The sequence below is a fragment of the Bubalus kerabau genome, chromosome 19 (assembly GCF_029407905.1).
Source record: "Bubalus kerabau isolate K-KA32 ecotype Philippines breed swamp buffalo chromosome 19, PCC_UOA_SB_1v2, whole genome shotgun sequence".
Classification (NCBI taxonomy): domain Eukaryota; kingdom Metazoa; phylum Chordata; class Mammalia; order Artiodactyla; family Bovidae; genus Bubalus; species Bubalus kerabau.
Window position 1 is genome coordinate 22,265,296 of NC_073642.1, and position 18,409 is coordinate 22,283,704.

General features: G+C 54.3%; 1 protein-coding gene across 7 annotated transcripts in view; it reads left to right on the top strand.

Moving 5' to 3' along the window:
• SEMA4B (semaphorin 4B) overlaps positions 1–18,409 on the top strand; it is a 97,320-nt gene that overhangs the window by 68,739 nt on the left and 10,172 nt on the right. For all 7 annotated transcript variants that reach the window (XM_055556521.1, XM_055556522.1, XM_055556517.1 and 4 more), the window contains 3 exons: positions 1,265–1,538; positions 16,994–17,157; positions 17,368–17,430. In XM_055556521.1, the coding sequence (XP_055412496.1) occupies positions 1,265–1,538; positions 16,994–17,157; positions 17,368–17,430 (501 nt within the window). The remainder of the gene's footprint in view (positions 1–1,264; positions 1,539–16,993; positions 17,158–17,367; positions 17,431–18,409) is intronic.

Consider the following 18,409-nt stretch of genomic DNA (forward strand, 5'->3'; position numbering starts at 1 on the left):
CCTGAGTTGGGAAGATCCCCTGGAGGAGGGCATGGCAACCCACTCCAGTATTCTTGCCTGGAGAATCCCATGGACAGAAGGGCCTGGTGGGCTACAGTCCATGGTGTGGCAGAGTCAGACATGACCCAAGCAACAGCACCACACCATGCATGCACGTGATCCTGAGCTCACTTGAGAAAAGCTGAACTGGGCTTCCTAAATTTTCCTTATCTTTTCTATGATCATTGCACTTGGGTATCTTCCATTCAGTTTCTTTGTTTTTAATGTTGATAGGGATTCACTAACTTGCTTTCAGGATCCACTTAAGGGATCCTGTGCGCAGTTTGAAACCCCTGGTCTCAGCACTACTGAACTCCACCCCTGGGGACGCAGGAGGACCGGGGTGGGGGTGTGTGGGGGGGGTGCCTCTGGGATTCCAGCCTTAGGGAGTACTATCCGCTGCCAGGCCACGTGCAGTTGTGGAGAAAGTCTCACGTCCTTAGCAGTACATTAAATCCTATTATCCCACTTAAGCTAATTTTGCCCGGATTCCCCCCATCCGAAGTCTGGCTTCGTGTGGACAGAATTCCAAGCGTGGATGACCACGCGGGCATCTAGATTAAGTGTCAAGCCTGGAGTGAACCCTCAGCCAAGACCTAAAGTGGACTGACCCATGCAAAAATTAGGTGCAGAAGCAGCTAGCCCCGGAGTCCGCAGCAGCTCGGCGGAGTTCATTTGGTTACCGACATGTGGGTGCCAGGAGCACTGGAGGGGGAGGGCGCAGGGGGGAGGGGGCCGGCAAAGATAAAGGGAGAAGACACGCGCTCACAGTGGAGAGAACCATACGTTTTCCCAAACAAACGCGCTGAGGGTCCCCGAGGAGCCGGAAGGGGCCGGGGCGGCGGTGGGAGGGTCTGAGAGGTAGGGGCGGGGAACCAGGGGTCTGCTTTCCTCCGCGCCCCCGCGCTCCCGCGGCCTCTGCTGCTGCTAATAGCCTGGCTCGGCTCCTGCCTGGTGCGCACCGAGCTAGGTGCACTCCCGCTGGCGCCCCTGGAGCCTCCAGCGCCCAGGAAGGAGGAAGGGGAAAGGGACGGGTCGGGCCGGGAGCTGAGCCGGGAGGGGCTGGACCAACCGCTCAACTTCCTCCTTGGGCCCCTCCCTGCCGTGCTCGCGGGCGAGCTTCGGTCGAGCGGCGCTGGCGGAGGACCGCAGTGCCGGGGAGGGGGCGGGCGGCGGGGCGAGCGTGCGCGCAGCCCACGTGACCCCACTTCCCACCCCGCTCCAGCCCCCAGGTCCGGAGGCGGGGGCGGTCGATCCACTCCGGGGCCGGACTTCGGGGCGGGGCTGCCGCCCGCGAGTGCCGGAGAGCCACCTGAGCCGAGTCCGGAGGACGCCGTCGCTCCCCGCGGTCCGAGTCCGGCGCGCCGCGATGGGCCGGGGGAGCCGAGCGTCCGCCCCACTGGGCGCGCTGCCGCTGCCGCTGCCGCCGCTGCTGCTGCTGCTGCTGCTACCGCCGTGTCCCTCTCGGGCGCTCACCCCTCGGATCAGCCTGCCTCTCGGTGAGTGCTGGGCGACCCCGCGGAGGACGCGGGCGGGGGTCTGGAGGAGGGGAGGGGGCCGGAGAGGTGGCTCTGGCGGAGGTGGTGGTGACAAAGGAGAGGGAAGGGGAGGGGGTCTGTCGGAGGCTTGGGGTCCATGAGGAGCCCTCCTCCTTCCAGCACGCTGCCGGGAGGGAGAGAGGAGAGGGGAGCTGTGGAGCCGCAGGTCTCTTTCTTCCATTCTTTTAATGGGCAGGGAGGGGGTCTTTGGGCCCCTCCTTCGCCCCCTGGTACGGCGCCCTTTCGGCGGTGACGCTGCCCCCATGTCGCCCACCCCCGGTGCTGGCTGCCCGCTGGTCCGCCTGTACATCTGCTTGTCTTTGATGCTGACCAGAGTCAGCCGCGGTGCCGCCCCCGGAGGGCGGCTTGGGGTAGAGGGGCCCTTCATGCAGTCCGGTAAACACTAGGGTTCTGGTGTTACAGCAAGTCAGAGCAGGACTCGGGAACCGCGGCGGGTGCTGCATTCTCCCTCCGCCTCTTCATTCTAGCGGGCTGGCTCAGCTTGCACCCCCTGCCCAGACGTGGTGGGATACCCCCAGGGCCTGGAAGCCACCGTAGGACCCCCTCCCCGGAGTCACCCGGGAGCACCATCCTCCTTGGCCAGGTCCCCTGTCTGGTGCTCACATCTGCTTCTGTGGCGCCCTCCATTCTTCGCGATCCTTACTTCCCCTTTCGTCTGGTTGCTGTTCCAACTCTTTGAAATCAGAGGCACCTGGATTCCAATCCCATTTCTGCTACTGCCATTTCTTCCCATGCCCCTGTTTGCTCATCCATAAAATGGGCACTGTTATTGGGGTTTTTGCGAGGCTATCTTGGAGATTTCATGAGACTAGGCAACATATATAGGTGCCCAACAGATGTTGTTTCTCCAACCTGTTCAACTTGTTGGTTGTCATACTGAGTGAATTCGGATAAAGGATGTATAAAATAGAGTTTACAAATCAAAACTGTACCAGGCTTCCTTGTTTTTACAGCGTCTCCACTTGTAAAAGCATTTCATTTACTGGGACTTCCCTGGTTGTCCAGTGGGTAAGACTCAGAGTTTCCAATGCGCGTGGGGGCGGGGGCGGGTTCGATCCCTGGTCAGGGAAGTAAGATCCCACATGCCTTTCAGTGTGGCCAAAAAAAAAAAAATTTTTTTTTTTTAAAGCATTCCATTTACAATAAGAAAGAGGAGCAGAATCGATCCTTAAAGTCAGTCCGGACCACTGGGGAAACCCTGTCTGAAACATTGCAGGATAGTACTGAGATGATGCCCTGAGTTCAAATCCTGCCTCTGCCATTAGGTAACCGTGTGACCTTGAGCAAGCTGCTTAACCTCTTTGGGGCTTCATTTCCTCATCTGTAAAACAGGGATAATGATAACACCCACCTCAGAATTGAGAGGATTAAATCAGCTTCTGTTTGAAAAGTCCTTAGGATAGGGCTTGGTACATAAAACCTGCTCCATCAGTGTTAGCTATGTAGAGTATTATTGATTGCCACGCGTCAGCATGGGCTTCGACGCATCCTGCCCAGAGCCCGGGTGATTCTGCCCCCGAGGTGGGGGGGCGGCAGTGCTAGGGCGTTAGTTTGACCACGGTTCGTTGAACGCTCCAGCTGGGTGACTGAGGCTCACAGGTGTATCCGGATCCAGGCCCGCTGCCTCACTGCTCTCACTCTTGAGGCTACCACTCCCTTTGCCCTCAAACTCTCTCAGCTTTGCGAGATGGTGAGATGAGGAGGGGTGCAAAGGCTCTGATGGGCTACTTCTGGCCCTGGGAAAGCTGGGCTGGCTCAGGGGCTATGTCAACTGTAGCAGGTATTGTGTCCACCTCTGAAGCTGGCCGGGGACCACTCATAGGATGACAGACAGAGAGGGAAGGCAAGGCAGAGAGGGGAGCTGTGAGGAGGAACTGAGAGGGCCTGCTTCCTGAGAGCGGCTGGAACACTTGGTTGTTAACTACCCACACTGAAGGCCTGGCCCACTTCCACACGTCCGGCACAGTGGCCAGGCCGTAGTGCAGGCTTGTGTCACACGCCAGCACCCCTTGCACAGGTCAGTTTGGTGCTGTGGTGTGGATGTCTGTGTACTCCCACAAGTCGTGTGGTAAAATCCTAACCCCCCTAAAAGAAGACACTCAGGCTCACCTGTGAGGACTGTGCAGGCACGCGTGTTTGGTGAGGCACAGAGGCGGCCAGCTGAGGGGCCGAGGGCCTGAGATGCTTTCCAAGCTGTGGAGCCTCGAGAAAGAGGTTTTCCACTGTGTGCTTGAAGCTGGGTCTATGCACAGGGGTCCTCTTTTTCTTTTAATTAGTTTATTTAATAGGCTGCACCAGGTCTCAGTTGCAGTATGCGGGGTCTTCAGTCTTTGTTGTGGCATGCAGGGTCTTTAGTTGTAGCTTGTGGGATCTAGTTCCCTGACCAGGTAGGGAACCCAGATCCCCAGCATTGGGAGCATGCAGTCTTAGCCCCCGGGCCACCAGGGCAGTCCCACCAAAGCCCTGGCATCGTTTAGCAGCACCTGAGCGCGTGAGTGTGAGTATCCACACTTTGCTGAGCTGCACTGCACCCAGAGTGTTCATCTCCCTGGCTTCGCTCCAGGTCCTGAATCCCCACTGCCCCGCTGCAGTCTACATGCAGGTCCCAGCTGCGGGGAGCCCCAGAGGGGAATGCCCTGGGGACTGAGCGGGTGCACCCTCAGAGCGTGGCCTGAAGCGGTTTCCTGTCTCATCCCTGGGGGCTCATTAGATATTCCTGGCAGTGAGCCCATGCTGGGCAGGGCTGTGGTGACCATGGGATGTTGGACTTGGAGCCCCAGGCCCCTCCCTCATGGAGAACAGACCCTTCTTCCTGCCACCTGCCCTCCTATTCTGAATTCCTACCGAAACTCCCCAAAGGCCCGGGGTGCCTAGGGCGAATGGCCTGTGTGTGGTTTAAAGCAAAATCCTTAGAAGTCTGCGTCTGCGCCCTCTGTGTGGAGCCCTCATTGCTGTTGATCAGCAGCAAATGCCTGGGGCCATTAGAAGGGGGTGCCCCACTTGTCTCACCCCGTGAACAGGAGGTGGGGGAGGAGGACTGGGGGCTCCAGGGTCCGCTCGGGCCGCAGAGGCCTCGAGAGGAAGTCTCTTGTCCGTGTGAAAGGAATGCTTCAAAGAAAAGTGTGGAAACTTGGTTCTGTTGCATCAGAGACTGTGTGGTCAGGAGAGGCTTTGCAGTGGTCAGGAACAGGAGAGATGCAGACTGGAAACAGGGCTGCGGGTGTGCAGTGCCGTCCAGCCTGGCCATGTGGGCAGAAACAAAACAACCTGCTCCTCTGCTTGTGAAAGTCACATTGGGTCCCCTTATTTGGGCAATTAAAGGAGCTATGAATCCCCCCCACCCCCCCAGCAGCCTCAGAAGTGCCTGGCTGGAAAACTCTGGACACAGTGTTTCCAATCTAGATTGCACAGAAACCCATAAGTCTGCAAACTTCAGTTAACAAAACCCCATTGAGCAGAGAGGACATGGCATTGGCCTGAATCAGCTGTTTGTCCTCTGACCTCAAGCGGGCACCCGAGGTCATGGCTGCCCTGAGAAGTCCCATGTAAGCAGCTTGCTTGCTTTCTTTTTGGCCAGGCCACTTGGCTTCTGGGACCCTTAGTTCCCTGACCAGGAATCGAACCCAGGCCCTCAGCAATGAGCACATAGAGTCCTAACCACTGCACCACCAGGAAATTCCCGAAGCTGCTTTCAAAGTTTTTTTTCCTGGCTGGTTCCTGGCCTCCCTCCTTGAGGTGGCCTCAACTTGAAGGTGAACATTTGTCTTCAGCTCTGTCTGGTGGGCTGGCATCTCCGTGGCCCCTCAGCGCCGAGCTGTAACTGTGGGGCCAACTGACTGCACAAGCTGGGGCCAGCGCCTGCCTTCCGCAGGCCTGATTCCACATTGACAAGATGGGAATAATAATAGCAGGACCCACCTCTCTTGGTTCTGAGAGGATTACGTGAAATAATGTATGTAAAGTGTTTGGCCTGGTGCCTGGCACATGCTCCATCCTCAGTAAGAGGTAGCAGCTTCTGTTCTCTGTGGTGGCAATCTCTGCCCGCCTTGCTGGGTGAGGTTATTTGCATCAGTTTGGTCGATATAGTCTGAGCGCTGGCTGTCTGCAGGCCCTCTGCTTGCTGCTGAGATGATCTGGCCCAGGAATGAAATAGTGCAGACCTCCTGCTTTCCCCGGGAGTAGGAGAACAAGCAAGTCCATCCTTTCCACACACCTCCCCCCACCACCACCCTAGGGCTGATCGGAGGCCATCCCGCAGGGTCCTGCTTAACTCAGTCCACTTTTCAAGTGCTCCTGGTTCAGCTCTTTCAAAGTCCTCCTCTGCCCCAAAACCTGGTCTGCCTGGGGCTGGACCACACCTCTCCCTCCTTCCTGCCCCTCGCTGCTTCCACTCTGCCCTCTGAATAACCCATATTTGTCTGGGTGTTGAAATGCCCGTGTGCCAGCCCAGCAAAAAAAAAAAAACTCTGAGGTTGCGTAACTTGGGCCACAGCTGGATACACCTGCACCTTCATCTCCCAACATGGAAGCGGGGGATGGTTCGGGGCCTGGAGAAAAAGCTGGACTCAGGACATGTCTGTCACTCTTTCCTTTGTCCGCTCCTTAGGACTTGTAAGCCCACTCCCCCATCCCTGGGTGCTTAGGATTGGAAGAGCAGCTTCTGATGTGGTCCTTGAATAAGTAATAGGTTGTGTGTTGTGTGAAAAAACTACTGAGGTCACTGCTTGGATTGGACAAAGGAGCCAACTGATGCCCTGATGGCCCAGCCATCAGGAAATAGGGTACACTCAGCAGACTCCTAGGGGATTCCCAGGTGGTGCTAGTGGTAAAGAACCTACCTGCTAATGCAGGAGACATGGATTTGATCCCTGGATCAGAAAGATCCCCTGGAGGAGGGCATGGCAACCCACTCCAGTATTCTTGCCTGGAGAATCCTGTGTACAGAGGAGTCTGGCAGGCTACAGTCCACAAGGTTGCAAAGAGTCAGACATGACTGAGGTGACTTAGCAAGCAAGCAAGGAGCAGATTTGGCCAGGAATGTGGTTCCCTGGAGACTGGGGCAAATGTCTCAGCCAGATGTTTGTGCAACAGGTTAAAGCCAGCTTGGAGATAGATCTTTGTCTGGCTTCCAGGTGTTTTAGAAAATTTTTATTTAGTCAGCGGTATTTAAAACTCAGGAAATTTTCTATAAAAGTCCAGATTTCCAACTCTTCTGAAGACCTGTTGAGACTTGGTCCTTGTTCCATTGAGCAGTGAGGGTCTGGGTAAAGCAGCAGCTACCCCTTCAGAGGGGTGCCTGCCTGTAGGAAGCTGCACCCCCATCTGTCCCCCTTGTCCCCTTAGTGGGCTTCAAGGTGGCCAGGGGCAAAGGTGAGGACGTGGGGGAGAGGCATGGGTAAGGCCGATCCTAATTGTTGGTGGCTCCTAATCTGGGAGCTTGTCACTTCCATGGACTGCATTTTTTTTTTTTGTCTTCTCAGCAGCCCTGCAAAGGGGCTCCGTCCCAGAAAAGGCAGGTTATCTTGTCTGGCTGGTCAGTGATAAAAGTCAGGACTCACGTCTTCTGACTCGTTTTTAGTTCGTGGCCTTCCCTGCCTCTCTGCAGTGCTTTCAGCTGTCATGCTTCCCTCTGGACCCTGGGATCCCAGGACTGAGCTTTTGGGGAGGGGACAGGGAGGGGCTGTGCTCCTCAGACATACTCTCAAGAATGTGAGGCTTCAGGACCTCTGGACTTCCCCTTTTGAATCTGATGTCCATCCCTGGCCCAGAGCACCCCAAACTGGGACTTGGGACCCTGTGAATCGTTCATTCAATCAACAAATGTTTATTGAACAACTCCTTGGAACTCACCTGGTCAGGTGATACAGATACTGGATACAAATAATAAGATAGCTTTTTTTTTTTTAAGGGCCACTTTGTTTTTATTTATTTGTTTATTTTGGTGTGCTAGGTCCTTGTTGTGGCATGAGGGCTGTCTCGTTGTAGCACATGGGCTTGGTTACCCTGCGGCCTGTGGAATCTTCCCGGACCAGGGATCGAACCTGAGTCCCCTGCATCACAAGGCGGATTCTCAGCCACTGGACCACCAGGGCAGTCCCAGTAAGACAGTTTTGATCCTCAAGGATCCAAGCTTGGTGAGGGAGACAGGCACCAGAGGCCCATCCTCGTCAGACAGTGTGGCCAGTGCAGAGCCAGAAGTGTGAACAGGAAGTGATGGGTGCACAGAGAAGGGCCCTTGCCCAGCCGGGGATTCAGGAAGGCCTCCTGGAGGAGGTGAAACCGGGCTGAGTCTCAGAGGATGAGTAGGAGTTAGTCAAAAGGAAGAGCATTCCAGGTAGGGGGACTGCCTGGGTGAAGGCTGGGGAGGAGAAATAGGACCCTGAGTTGCAGTTAGCTCTCCTGAAATGGGAGGGGGACATGGCATGAACTGGTGGGTTAGGGGCAGAGGCTTTGGGTCACAGGACAGTGACAGTTCCCAGCAGCAGGGCAGGGGGCAGGGGCCAGCTGGCAGCTGCCCCAGTGGCCCAGGTGAGAGAGGGGGGCGGCCGGTGTAGGCCTGAGGTAGTGGGGGTGGTGAGGGGAACACACCTTGATGGCGTTGAGGAGGGGACTTGTCAGGATGTGACTGTGGACCAGATGTCCATGGTGAGAGAAAGGGAGACAGGAAGTGCGCCTCCTGGCTTTCCAGCCTGCTGAGCGATGCCCCACAGACACACAAGATCCCAAGTCGAGGAGTGGTCTGGGAAAGGGTGGAGGCAGGAAGGCGGCCATGGAGGGTCTCCGCATCATGGGGTCTGGCTTGCCCTGGATGAAGAAGCTGGGGAGTCACCAGTGTCCAGGACATTGAAACAGTGAGAATGAATGTGTGGCCCAAGGTCCAAAGGCCCAACCCCAGGGAACAAGAAGGTTCAAGAGCAGAAAGGCTAGAGAGGCTGGAGGTGATCCGTAACGCTGACTCTGGAGCCGGTGGCCCAAGTTCGAATCTCAGCTCCACCACTCTTCCTAACTGCATTACTAAGGGCATGTCAGTTCACGTGCGCTTTGGTTCTCTCCCTTGCAAAAAGCGGATGGTAATTCCTACCTCACAGCGACCCGGCCAGGATGCCCGGCAGCAGCCCTTTTATTTAGAGTGCTGAGTCAGCGCTTGAGGGATGAGGCCCAAGAGGATGAGGGAGACATGAGGAGACCACCCCCCCCCACCCCACCCCCAGCCTCCCCAGCCAAGGCCAGCGTGGCAGACGCTCAGGGACCCCCTCCAGGCCCTGCCCCTTGGCACCGGGGTTTGGCAGGGAGGCAATGCCCAGGCCCGGTGAGCGTGGGGCTGGTTAAGGCCTGACTCCGGTCAGGGAGTAAGTGGGAGGTAAGGAGGGCAGACGGCTCTGGGTGGCTCTTCTCAGGAGTTGGTCTGAGAAGGCGAGGAGGGAAGCACACAGGCTTCTGGGATGAGAGATGGAGGTTGATGACCCAGGACTTGGTTTCTGAGGAGATGGGGGGCACCAGGATGAACGGTGGGAAGTTGAGGCTGTTTATGCCTGAAAGCCCCAGCTTCCTCAGAAAAGGGGGGGCTCTGAGAGGAGGAGAGTGGGGGTATGGGCCTCAGCAGAGAGGGGACAGCCAGCCCCTTAAGCAGAGGGCTGCAGGAGCTGACCTTGGTCCTGGGTTGGGTAGGTGGGGGTCAGGCTCTCAAGACGATGGCTGCTCATGACAGGTTCTGGGTTAAGACTGTGCTGGCCAGATGAACAGAAGGAGGGGGTGTCTGTAAGGGGCTGGGGGCCGCCTAGGGGTGGCAGGAGCAGTTGGCCGGCTTGGAGCAGCAGCGAGCCAGGAGCCAGGCTTTTCCTGAGTGTGCCCGCCCCTTCCAGGCTGGATTCCCTCGATTTCTTTCTGTCTTTCTCGGTGACTTCAGTCCATAGGAAGCGCTTCCGGCCCGTAGCCCCCTTCCCCCACCACGAGTGACCCTTCCCTGTCTGGTCTGGGGACTCTGCCCTGGCACCGGGGCTGGTGACAGCAGAGTTGGCACGCCGCCCGCAGCCCGTCGGGCCTGCGCGGCGCTGGGCGGTGTGAAAGGAGGACACGACATGCAGGTCGGTGCTGAGTCAGCGCTCCCGGCCGGGAGGGCGGTGCTCCGGCTGGTGCAGGTGGGTCCAAGGGTCCCTCCCGTGTGACTCCCTGCGGAAGAGGTGCTCCAGCAGAGCCTCTCGCGGGGGCTCTTTTGCCTGGGGCCCAGACAGACCCCTCTCTGGGGACCTTGGGATTCAAGCTGATGGGCAGCCAGCCGCCCCCCCGCCCCCCCCCACCCCCCTTGCCCGCTGGGGGCAACTTCCGGGCTCTGACTCCACAAGGAAGCTGATGTCTTCTGGCTCAGTCCTGCTGGGGCCTGTGGAGGGCAGACTGCTGAGGCCAGGTCAGCGTCCGCTGTGGCCCCCCCACCCTGCAGCCACAGTGCAGGGAAAGGTGGGGTGGGGCTCTGAGTCACGGGGGCCTGCCACAGCGCCTGACTGGCAGGGTGGGGACTGCCCCGGGGTGGGGACGGGGCTGAGGCCTGTTCCCGGCTCACCCCAGACAGCTCCAGGCTTCCGGCTGAGTCACGGCCCAGGGTAGGAACTCCAGTTGAGGCTGGGGGCTGAGCTGTCGCCGCATCACTTCCGGCTGAGAGCGCCGGTCCTGAGGGTGTGGAAGTGGGGGCCCTGCAGGTAGCCCTGACAAGCCCAAGCTGCACTCCCCCGCCCAGGCCAGCCCCCATCTCACCATCTTGGAGCCCTGGAGAAGCCACTGGCTCAGGCCAGCCCTAGGCTGGATGGGAAGGTTTCATCCCACCTGGGAGAACCAGCCACAGCTTCAGGCAGCCCGACCTTCTCTGCACCGGACTAACCCGCTGGGCAGAGGACGTGGAGGGTGTCTGAGCAGCACAGGACACTCTCTGCCACACACAGGGCAGGGCAGACGCTAAGACTGACCCTGTGTCCCAGCGCTCGGGGAGCTGAGTGCATAAACACCCTCCCCACTTCAGTCACCTCTATAGATGGCACCCCGGAGCGAACACTCAAGCACGGACAAGCCCTGCAGTAGGGTGTATACACACACAGACATACGCACACACACACAGAGGCAAGCTCAGGCAGGAACCCCACTCAGAACACCACTGAGTAGGAACCAGAGCGCGCGCGCGCACGCACGCACACACACCACACGGGCCTGTGACCCCAGCCCCTGTCTGAGCCCACGCCCTCTGCTTGGCTGTGAGACCCTCGCTGCTTGGCACAGGCCGAGGTTAGAGGCGCCCAGGGTGAGGACCAGGGAAGCCCAGCTCTTCCAAACAGCCCTGCTTCTCTGGCAGCTCTTGCCAGGCTGGATTTTCCTGCAGGGCTTTCTGATTTTGTTTTTGATCTGCTGGAGTGTTGATCATGCGCCAGACACCGTGCCAACACCGCGATAACATGTGCAAAGTTGTTTTGAGCGAAGCTTTCAGTAAATGTGGGTTATTACATGTATTACTATTTACGTGTCTAATCTCATTTCTTGTAACTACCCTGAGAGGCAAGGTGCTATTATCCTCATTTCACAGATAAAGAAAACAGGGTGCCTAGATTTGAAGTGTGGAGAAGGCAATGGCACCCCACTCCAGTGCTCTTGCCTGGAAAATCCCATGGATGGAGGAGCCTGGTGGGCTGCAGTCCATGGGGTCGCTAGGAGTTGGACATGACTGAGCGACTTCACTTTCACTTTTCACTTTCATGCATTGGAGAAGGAAATGGCAACCCACTCCAGTGTTCTTGCCTGGAGAATCCCAGGGATGGGGGAGCCTGGTGGGCTGCCATCTATGGGGTCGCACAGAGTCGGACACGACTGAAGCAACTTAGCAGCAGTGGCAGCAGATTTGAAGTGGCTGGTCCCAGTGGCACACAGACAGTAAGTAACAGAGGCAGGAGTTGAACCCAGGTCTCTGAGTCTGTGCTTTTTATTTATTTGGCAGTGCTGGGTTTCAGTTGCAGCATGTAGGAATCTAGTCTTCTGACCAGGGATCGAACCCAGGCCCCCTGCATTGGAAGCACGGAGTCTTAGCCACGGACCACCTGGGAAGTCCTTCTGAGTCTGTGCTTTTAACTTCTGGCTTGCTGACACTCCCAACTGGCAAGCGAGCCCCACTGACTGGCCCTGGTGAAGGCCACAGGGCAAGAGGGATTGTGGATGGGCAGGCCTTCAGGATAGCGTGGCGCTTTGAGTCTGAGAGACGTGGGGCAGAGGGAGCGAGGGGCAGGATCCCCAGAATGGGAATGCGTGTGGGGGACCCCTCGCCTGCTTCTTCAAGGTGTTTTCTGTCCCGTGGCGCTTGCATTGACTCCCAGTGTGATGACGGAGGCGTGGGGGCTCCTGGGCAGCTGGTGAGTTTGGAGGGCGGGGCTGGACCAGGGCTGGGCAGCTGGCGCCTCGGCTGCCCCTCCCACCTGGCTGTGACCCTTGGCAAGTCTCCCCGCCCCCCATGCCCTCAGGCCTGAGCAAGGCTGAGCTGCCACCTGGACTAAAGCTTATCTCTGACCTTTGGCATTCCTCTGTGTGGACAGATTCCAAGAGCAGCCTCTGCCCAGGCTTACGGGGACCTGCCGCCTTGGTAGAAATGCGCCTCTTCTGTAGGCAGATAAGCCCTCGCTGTCAGGAAACTGGAGGGCTGTGAAAGGATGAGGGGGGGGCTTCCCTGGTGGTCTACTGGTTAAGAATCTGCCTGCCAATGCAGGGGACATGGGTTCGATCCCTGGTCTGTAAAAATTCCACATGGCTCGGGGCAACTGAGCCTGTGCGCACGACTACTGAAGCCCTTGCGCTCTAAGAGCCTGTGCTCTGCAGCAAGAAATCTTGGTCTGTGAGAAGCCTGTGCATCACAACTAGAGAATACCCCCGCTCACTGCACCTGGAGAAAGCCCACATGGCAGCGAAGACCCAGTGCAGCCGGAAACTAATTAATTAAAAATAAATAAAAAATACTAAAATAAAAGACGAGGGACTGCAGTGGCCATTTGTTCTGGCCTCACTGACTCCTTGTGAGCCCGCTGTGAGTTTTCTTTTCATTATCCCCATTATGAGAAAACTCCAGTTCGGTGAGATGGCATCTACCCTGCCCTACAAACGTCGTGCTTCTCAAAGTGTGCTCCGTGAGCCTCCTACTTCAGAATCCCCTGGGAGATTCAAAACCTTGCACGTTCTCAGGCCCCATCACTGGCCAGCATCGTCAGAGTCTTCAGGGTCAGCTCGTGGATCTAGAGTGTAGGTCTTCCAGGTAGTTTTGCTGCAGTTTGTAGACAGGAGTCCAGGGAGGAGACCTCCTGAGTTGGCCTTCCATCACACTTCCTTTTTTTTTTTTCTTTTAAATTGGAGTATAGTTGCTTTACAGTGTTGTTAATTTCTGCTGTACAACAAAGTCAATCAGCTATATGTGTACACATACCCTTCCCTCTTGGACCTCCCACCCACCTCCAGTCCCACCCCTGGAAGTCATCACTGAGCACTGAGCTGGGCTCCTTGTGCTACACAGCAGCTTCCCATAGCTATCTGTTTTATACACGGTAGTGTATATATGTCAGTCCCAATCTCCTGATTCATCCCACCACCCTCAGTTCAGTCATTTCAGCTCAGTCGTGTCCGACTCTTTGCCACCTCATGGACTGCAGCACGCCAGACTTCTCTGTCCATCACCAACTCCCGGAGCTTGCTCAAACTCATGTCCATCAAGTCAGTGATGCCATCCAACCATCTCATCCTCTGTCGTCCCCTTCTCTTCTTGCCTTCAATTTTTCCCAGCATCAGGGTCTTTTCCAATGAGTCAGTTCTTCACATCAGGTGGCCAGAGTATTGGAGCCTCAGCTTCAGCCCTTCCAATGAATATTCAAGACTGATTTCCTTTAGGATTAACTGGTTTGATCTCCTTGCAGTCCAAGGAACTCTCAAGAGTCGTTTCCAACACAACAGTTCAAAAGCATGAATTCTTCAGCGCTCAGCTTTCTTTATAGTCCAATTCTCACATCCATACATGACCACTGGAAAAACCATAGCCTTGACTAGATGGACCTTTGTTGGCACAGTAATGTCTCTGCTTTTTAATATGCTGTCTAGGTTGGTCATAGCTTTTCTTCCAAGGAACAAGTGTCTTTTAATTTCATGGCTGCAGTCACCATCTGCAGTGATTTTGGAGCCCAAGAAAATAGTCTGTCACTGTTTCCATTGTTTGCCCGTTTATCCCACCACCCTACCCCTGTCAACATATTTGTTTGCCTCTCTATTCCAGCCCTGCAAATAGGTACATCTGTACCATTTTTTCTAGACTCCACATGTATGCGTTAGTACGTTATATTTTTCTCTCTTCTTCACTCCGTATGACAGACTCTTGCTGCGGGGCTTTGTGTAAATTGCTTACTGATCCTGAGTTTCAATTTCCTCATATGTAACCTGGGGCTAGCAGCAGTTTCTATCTCACAGGACCGTCATGGGTACCCAGGGACTTAATAAGTACAACACGTTGACCCAACACTTTCCTGGGGGCATCTGTGGTGGCCAAGCAGAGGGGTCTCTTGGTTGAGGGGAAGGGGAGGGGGATGGTTCTTCCCAGAGCAGAATGCAAAATGACCAGGCTGTTTGTTCCAAAAGCCTGACCAGCTCATCAGCTCAAAGTACAAGCAACATAATTGGGCCTCAATTATGTGTTGGGTTTTATGGTTGGGAAAAGTAGGGGGTTAGTGCTGGAAACTTTCCTTGGGCCTGCCAGCATATCCTTGTGTGTGTGTGTGTGTGTGTGTGTGTGTGTGTGTGTGCGCGCGCGCGCGCGCGCGCGTGTGCGCGCACTGCGCCAAGCAGCATGTGGAATCTTAGTTCCCTGACCAGGGATCGAACCCACACCCCCTGCATTGGGAACTCGAAGTCTTAACCACTGGACTACCAGAGAAGTCCCCCTTCCAGTGTGTAGAGTGCTAAGAGAAGTGGTGAGGAGTTGGGAATTTGAGGCAAAAGACTTGGAATCTAGTGTGATTCCAATCTGAACGTAAGAGTTGAGAGAGGCCTTAACTTCTCCAGACCACAGCTGCCCTCTGTGGTTCCTGCAGCAGAGTTCAGGCTCTGGACAGTGGGCAGGACTCGGCCCTGTGAGTTGCCACTGCAGCCTGTGTTTCTGCTCTGGTTCTAGACTGACAGGCCTCCTAGCTGCAGATTCCCTCATAGATTCCCACACTGGTACCTGGTAATACTGCCTTCCCGCATCAGGAGACCTTGTGACAAACAACAGCCTTGGGAACTCCATCATTCCTATTCGCTAGAGGGATTTCCCATTAGATGTGCTGGGGAGTCCTACTGAAGGGCTTCCTTCAGCATGAACAGCTAGGTAAAAAGCCTGGCTCCCCCAAAAAAGGCTGGTATGTGTTTTTCCTCTTGAGCAGTGAGGACAAAGTAACCTGATTTTCCTTTTCTCTTTGGCCACTGGGAGGCTCAACATTAAATGCAGAGCCCATGTCTGGTAGCTGCCTGAGGACCTTATGGCCTCTTGATGTGAACCCGTCCTTCCTTTCTGGTTTAGATGCTTTCTTCAGATTTTTTTCCTCCTCCGCTCCTGATTTTTAGCATTTATATTTCACTACCTTCTTTTCTTCATGTTTCCTTGCGCTTTGTGGAACCAGGCTGGGGGTATGTAAAAATGCTCACCCTGTAAACACACATGAAGCTGTCTTCACAACTGCTTCGTTGGCATGGTGCCTTTTTTTTTTTTGCTTCCTCAGCTTCATGAAACTGTTAGAGTGATTGCAGTTGACTGGTCAGTTACGAGATGCTTGGGGTTGGGCACGGTGGCTGCTTTTTGCTTGTTTTTCTTTTCTTATCAGCTGCTTAGAATTTTTTAAATGATTTCCCTCCAAATCCACCAGTCACTGAGAGCACAGGCGGTACCCTGGTGGATAGATGTGTGTGTTTATCTTCTTCCTTTCCTTCTAATTTATTTCTTTAGCATTGCACAAGTGTAACCTGTATAATCAAAAAAATGATAACAAATGCAAAGGGAAAAAAATTACCTAGAATTCTACCAGGATACCACTTTTCAGTATTTTGTGATTCATCCTTCTTGACTTTTTTTTTTCCATGTTTATGTTTTTCCCACAAAAAAATAGAATCTAACTATGCATAGTGTTTTTTCATTTTCATTTAATAGTAGATAACTAGTATCTTTCCTTGTTATTACATATTCTACAACAATGAAAGATACTTGAAATTTATATGATATATACATGCACATAGTGTTTTGTTTTTTTTTTTAAGCATAGAAAGACTTATTGTGAAAAGCAGTAATTGCCTCAGTCTTCCCCAGCCGCAGGCCTGGGTAAAAGGGGCAATTTTAATCATTTAGACTTCTTGTTACAGAGTGGTTCCCTCCACTTAAATAAAATGTTTATTCCACGATTGCTTGGTTTATTGGATTTACTGACTTGCCCCTAAGAAAAGTAAAGGTTTCCATCACTTCCATCACCCTTCCCTACTTCCTCCAAGCATTGTCTGCCTCTGTATTTGGTTACCTTTGCAATTTAAAATGTAAGTAATATGCTTAAGCCTCAAGTTCTTGTTCTACAAACCATAGTCTCTTGTGGCCCTTATTCTCAGAGGCCCTTCCTCTCAGAGGAAGATATGGAGATGGCATTTTCCTTGATTTCCTTTCACCCCCCAGCATCACAGTGCTTGTCTGATGTACATTCAAGTTTCTGAGGTCAAGGTTATTAGCATTTACATTCTGTTTAATAACCATAAATCGCCCGTGAGTGACACGAAGCAGTGCTGAGACCTGAAGACTGGCTCCCTGTGTTTGCATTCCTCTGTGACTCATGATCGCTGCTGCCCACGGGAGTGGGCTGTGCTTACAAGTCCTTCTCTTTGGGTCTAATGGCACTCAAAGGAGAATGTTAAAGAGACTTTCGTTTCTTCCATTTCTGTTAGATGCTCAAAATCCATCACTTTCTATTTCAGTTCACTTAATATTTTGACCATGCCTTTCTTAGATAACTTTGCTTGTTTGTCCAGAGTTGCTAATACAACAGCATTTTACCAGCTGCATAGTATTCCGGCATAGAAAGTGTTGAGATTTATTTTCACCCAGCCCCCTGTGGTTGGATTTGAGGTGATTTCAGTCTTTCATTAACATGAATGGTGCTGTGACTAATGTTCTTTGACGTTCATCATTGTGCGTTTGTTTCGTACATAATGTTTGAGAATCCGGGAGTGCTGCTTCCCTTAAATCTGACTGCCGGTCCTCAGCCCTATGCACCCACTGCCTTGCTGATCTACCTTCAATTGCAGCAGTCTGTTCTAGAGGTTGGTGTAAGAGCGTTCTCAGGGGAGGAGTGGCCCCCAGGTAATGTCCATCATCCTCTCTCCAGGCTCTGAAAAGCGACCATTCCTCAGATTTGAAGCTGAAAACATCTTCAACTACACATCCTTCCTGCTGAGCAAGGATGGCAGGACTGTGTATGTGGGTGCTCGAGAGACCCTCTTGGCACTCAACAGCAGCGTCAGCTTCCTGCCAGGCGGGGAGTACCAGGAGGTCAGATGATGCTCAGGGCTAGGCTGGGTGGAGGGTGCCGGTGGGTGGGTGGGTGGGGGGTGGAACTTTTGGGCCCCAGGATGATGCAAATGGGGGAGGGGTGAAGAAACGGGAGGCGGAGCCTCTGCTCCCTGGGGGAGGGATGAAGAAACGGGAGGCAGAGCCTCTGCTCCTAGGTGCACACTAACCTTTCCCTTTCTGGTTCCCCAGCTGCTGTGGCGCGCAGATGCAGAGAGAAAGAAGCAGTGCAGTTTCAAGGGCAAAAACCCAGAGGTGAGCCAGCACCTGGAGGTGACCTGGGCTGAAGGAGGGCTGGAGGTGGTAGGTCTGGGGCCCAGGATGGAGGCCAGAGGTGGGAGCAGATGCTGCCAGCTGTGGTGGAAAGGACATGGGCTTCTGAGATGGCCAGACCCGGGTTTGTGTCTCGACCCTGTACTTACTATCTCTGTGACCTCGGACAAATGGATTTGCCTCTCCAAGCCTTAGTAAAATGGGAGTAAGGATGGATGTCTCACTGGACTTACCACGAGGATTCAGTGAGCTAATACATATGATAAGGGCCAAACAGAGGTCAGCTTCCAGCAGGAGCAGTGATTGGGTGGGGGTGGGAGTCTGTCCCTTTGAGGATGGTGCTTGAGGTGGCAGGCCTGACATACCCCAGCTTGGTTTTGGCCAGACCAATGAGTGGGGACCGGTCAGCCCAGAGTTCTTTGGGAAGACTCCCCACCATTCCCAGAGGCCTCCTGGTCCTGAGTGCAGTGGGGGGCAGCTAAGGTGAAGGCAAAAGACACCAGTCTTGGGGTCAAGACACAAGTTCAGGGAATTTCATGGGGTCCAGTGGTTAGGACTCCTAATCCCTGGTCAGGTAACTAAAATCCCATAAGCCAAGTGGCATGACCCACCCCCGCCACACACACACACCAGATTTTTTTTTTTTAAGACACAGGTTCAAGCCCTGACTGCTTTTGATTTCTTTTATTCAGAAGAAATGTGTTAAGTACTTACTCTGTGCCTGGGTGCTTTGAGACACTGGTTATTATCGTTGTTGTTGTTGTTGTTGAATCACAAAGTTGTGTCCGACTCTTTGCAACCCTATGAACTGCTGCACACCAGGCTTCTCTGTCCATCACTGTCTCCCTGAGTTTCCTCAAATTCATGTCCACTGAGACAGTGATAACATCCAACCATCTCATCCTCTGTCGCCCCCTTCTCCTCTTGCCCTCAGTCTTTCCTAGCATCAGGGTCTTTTCCA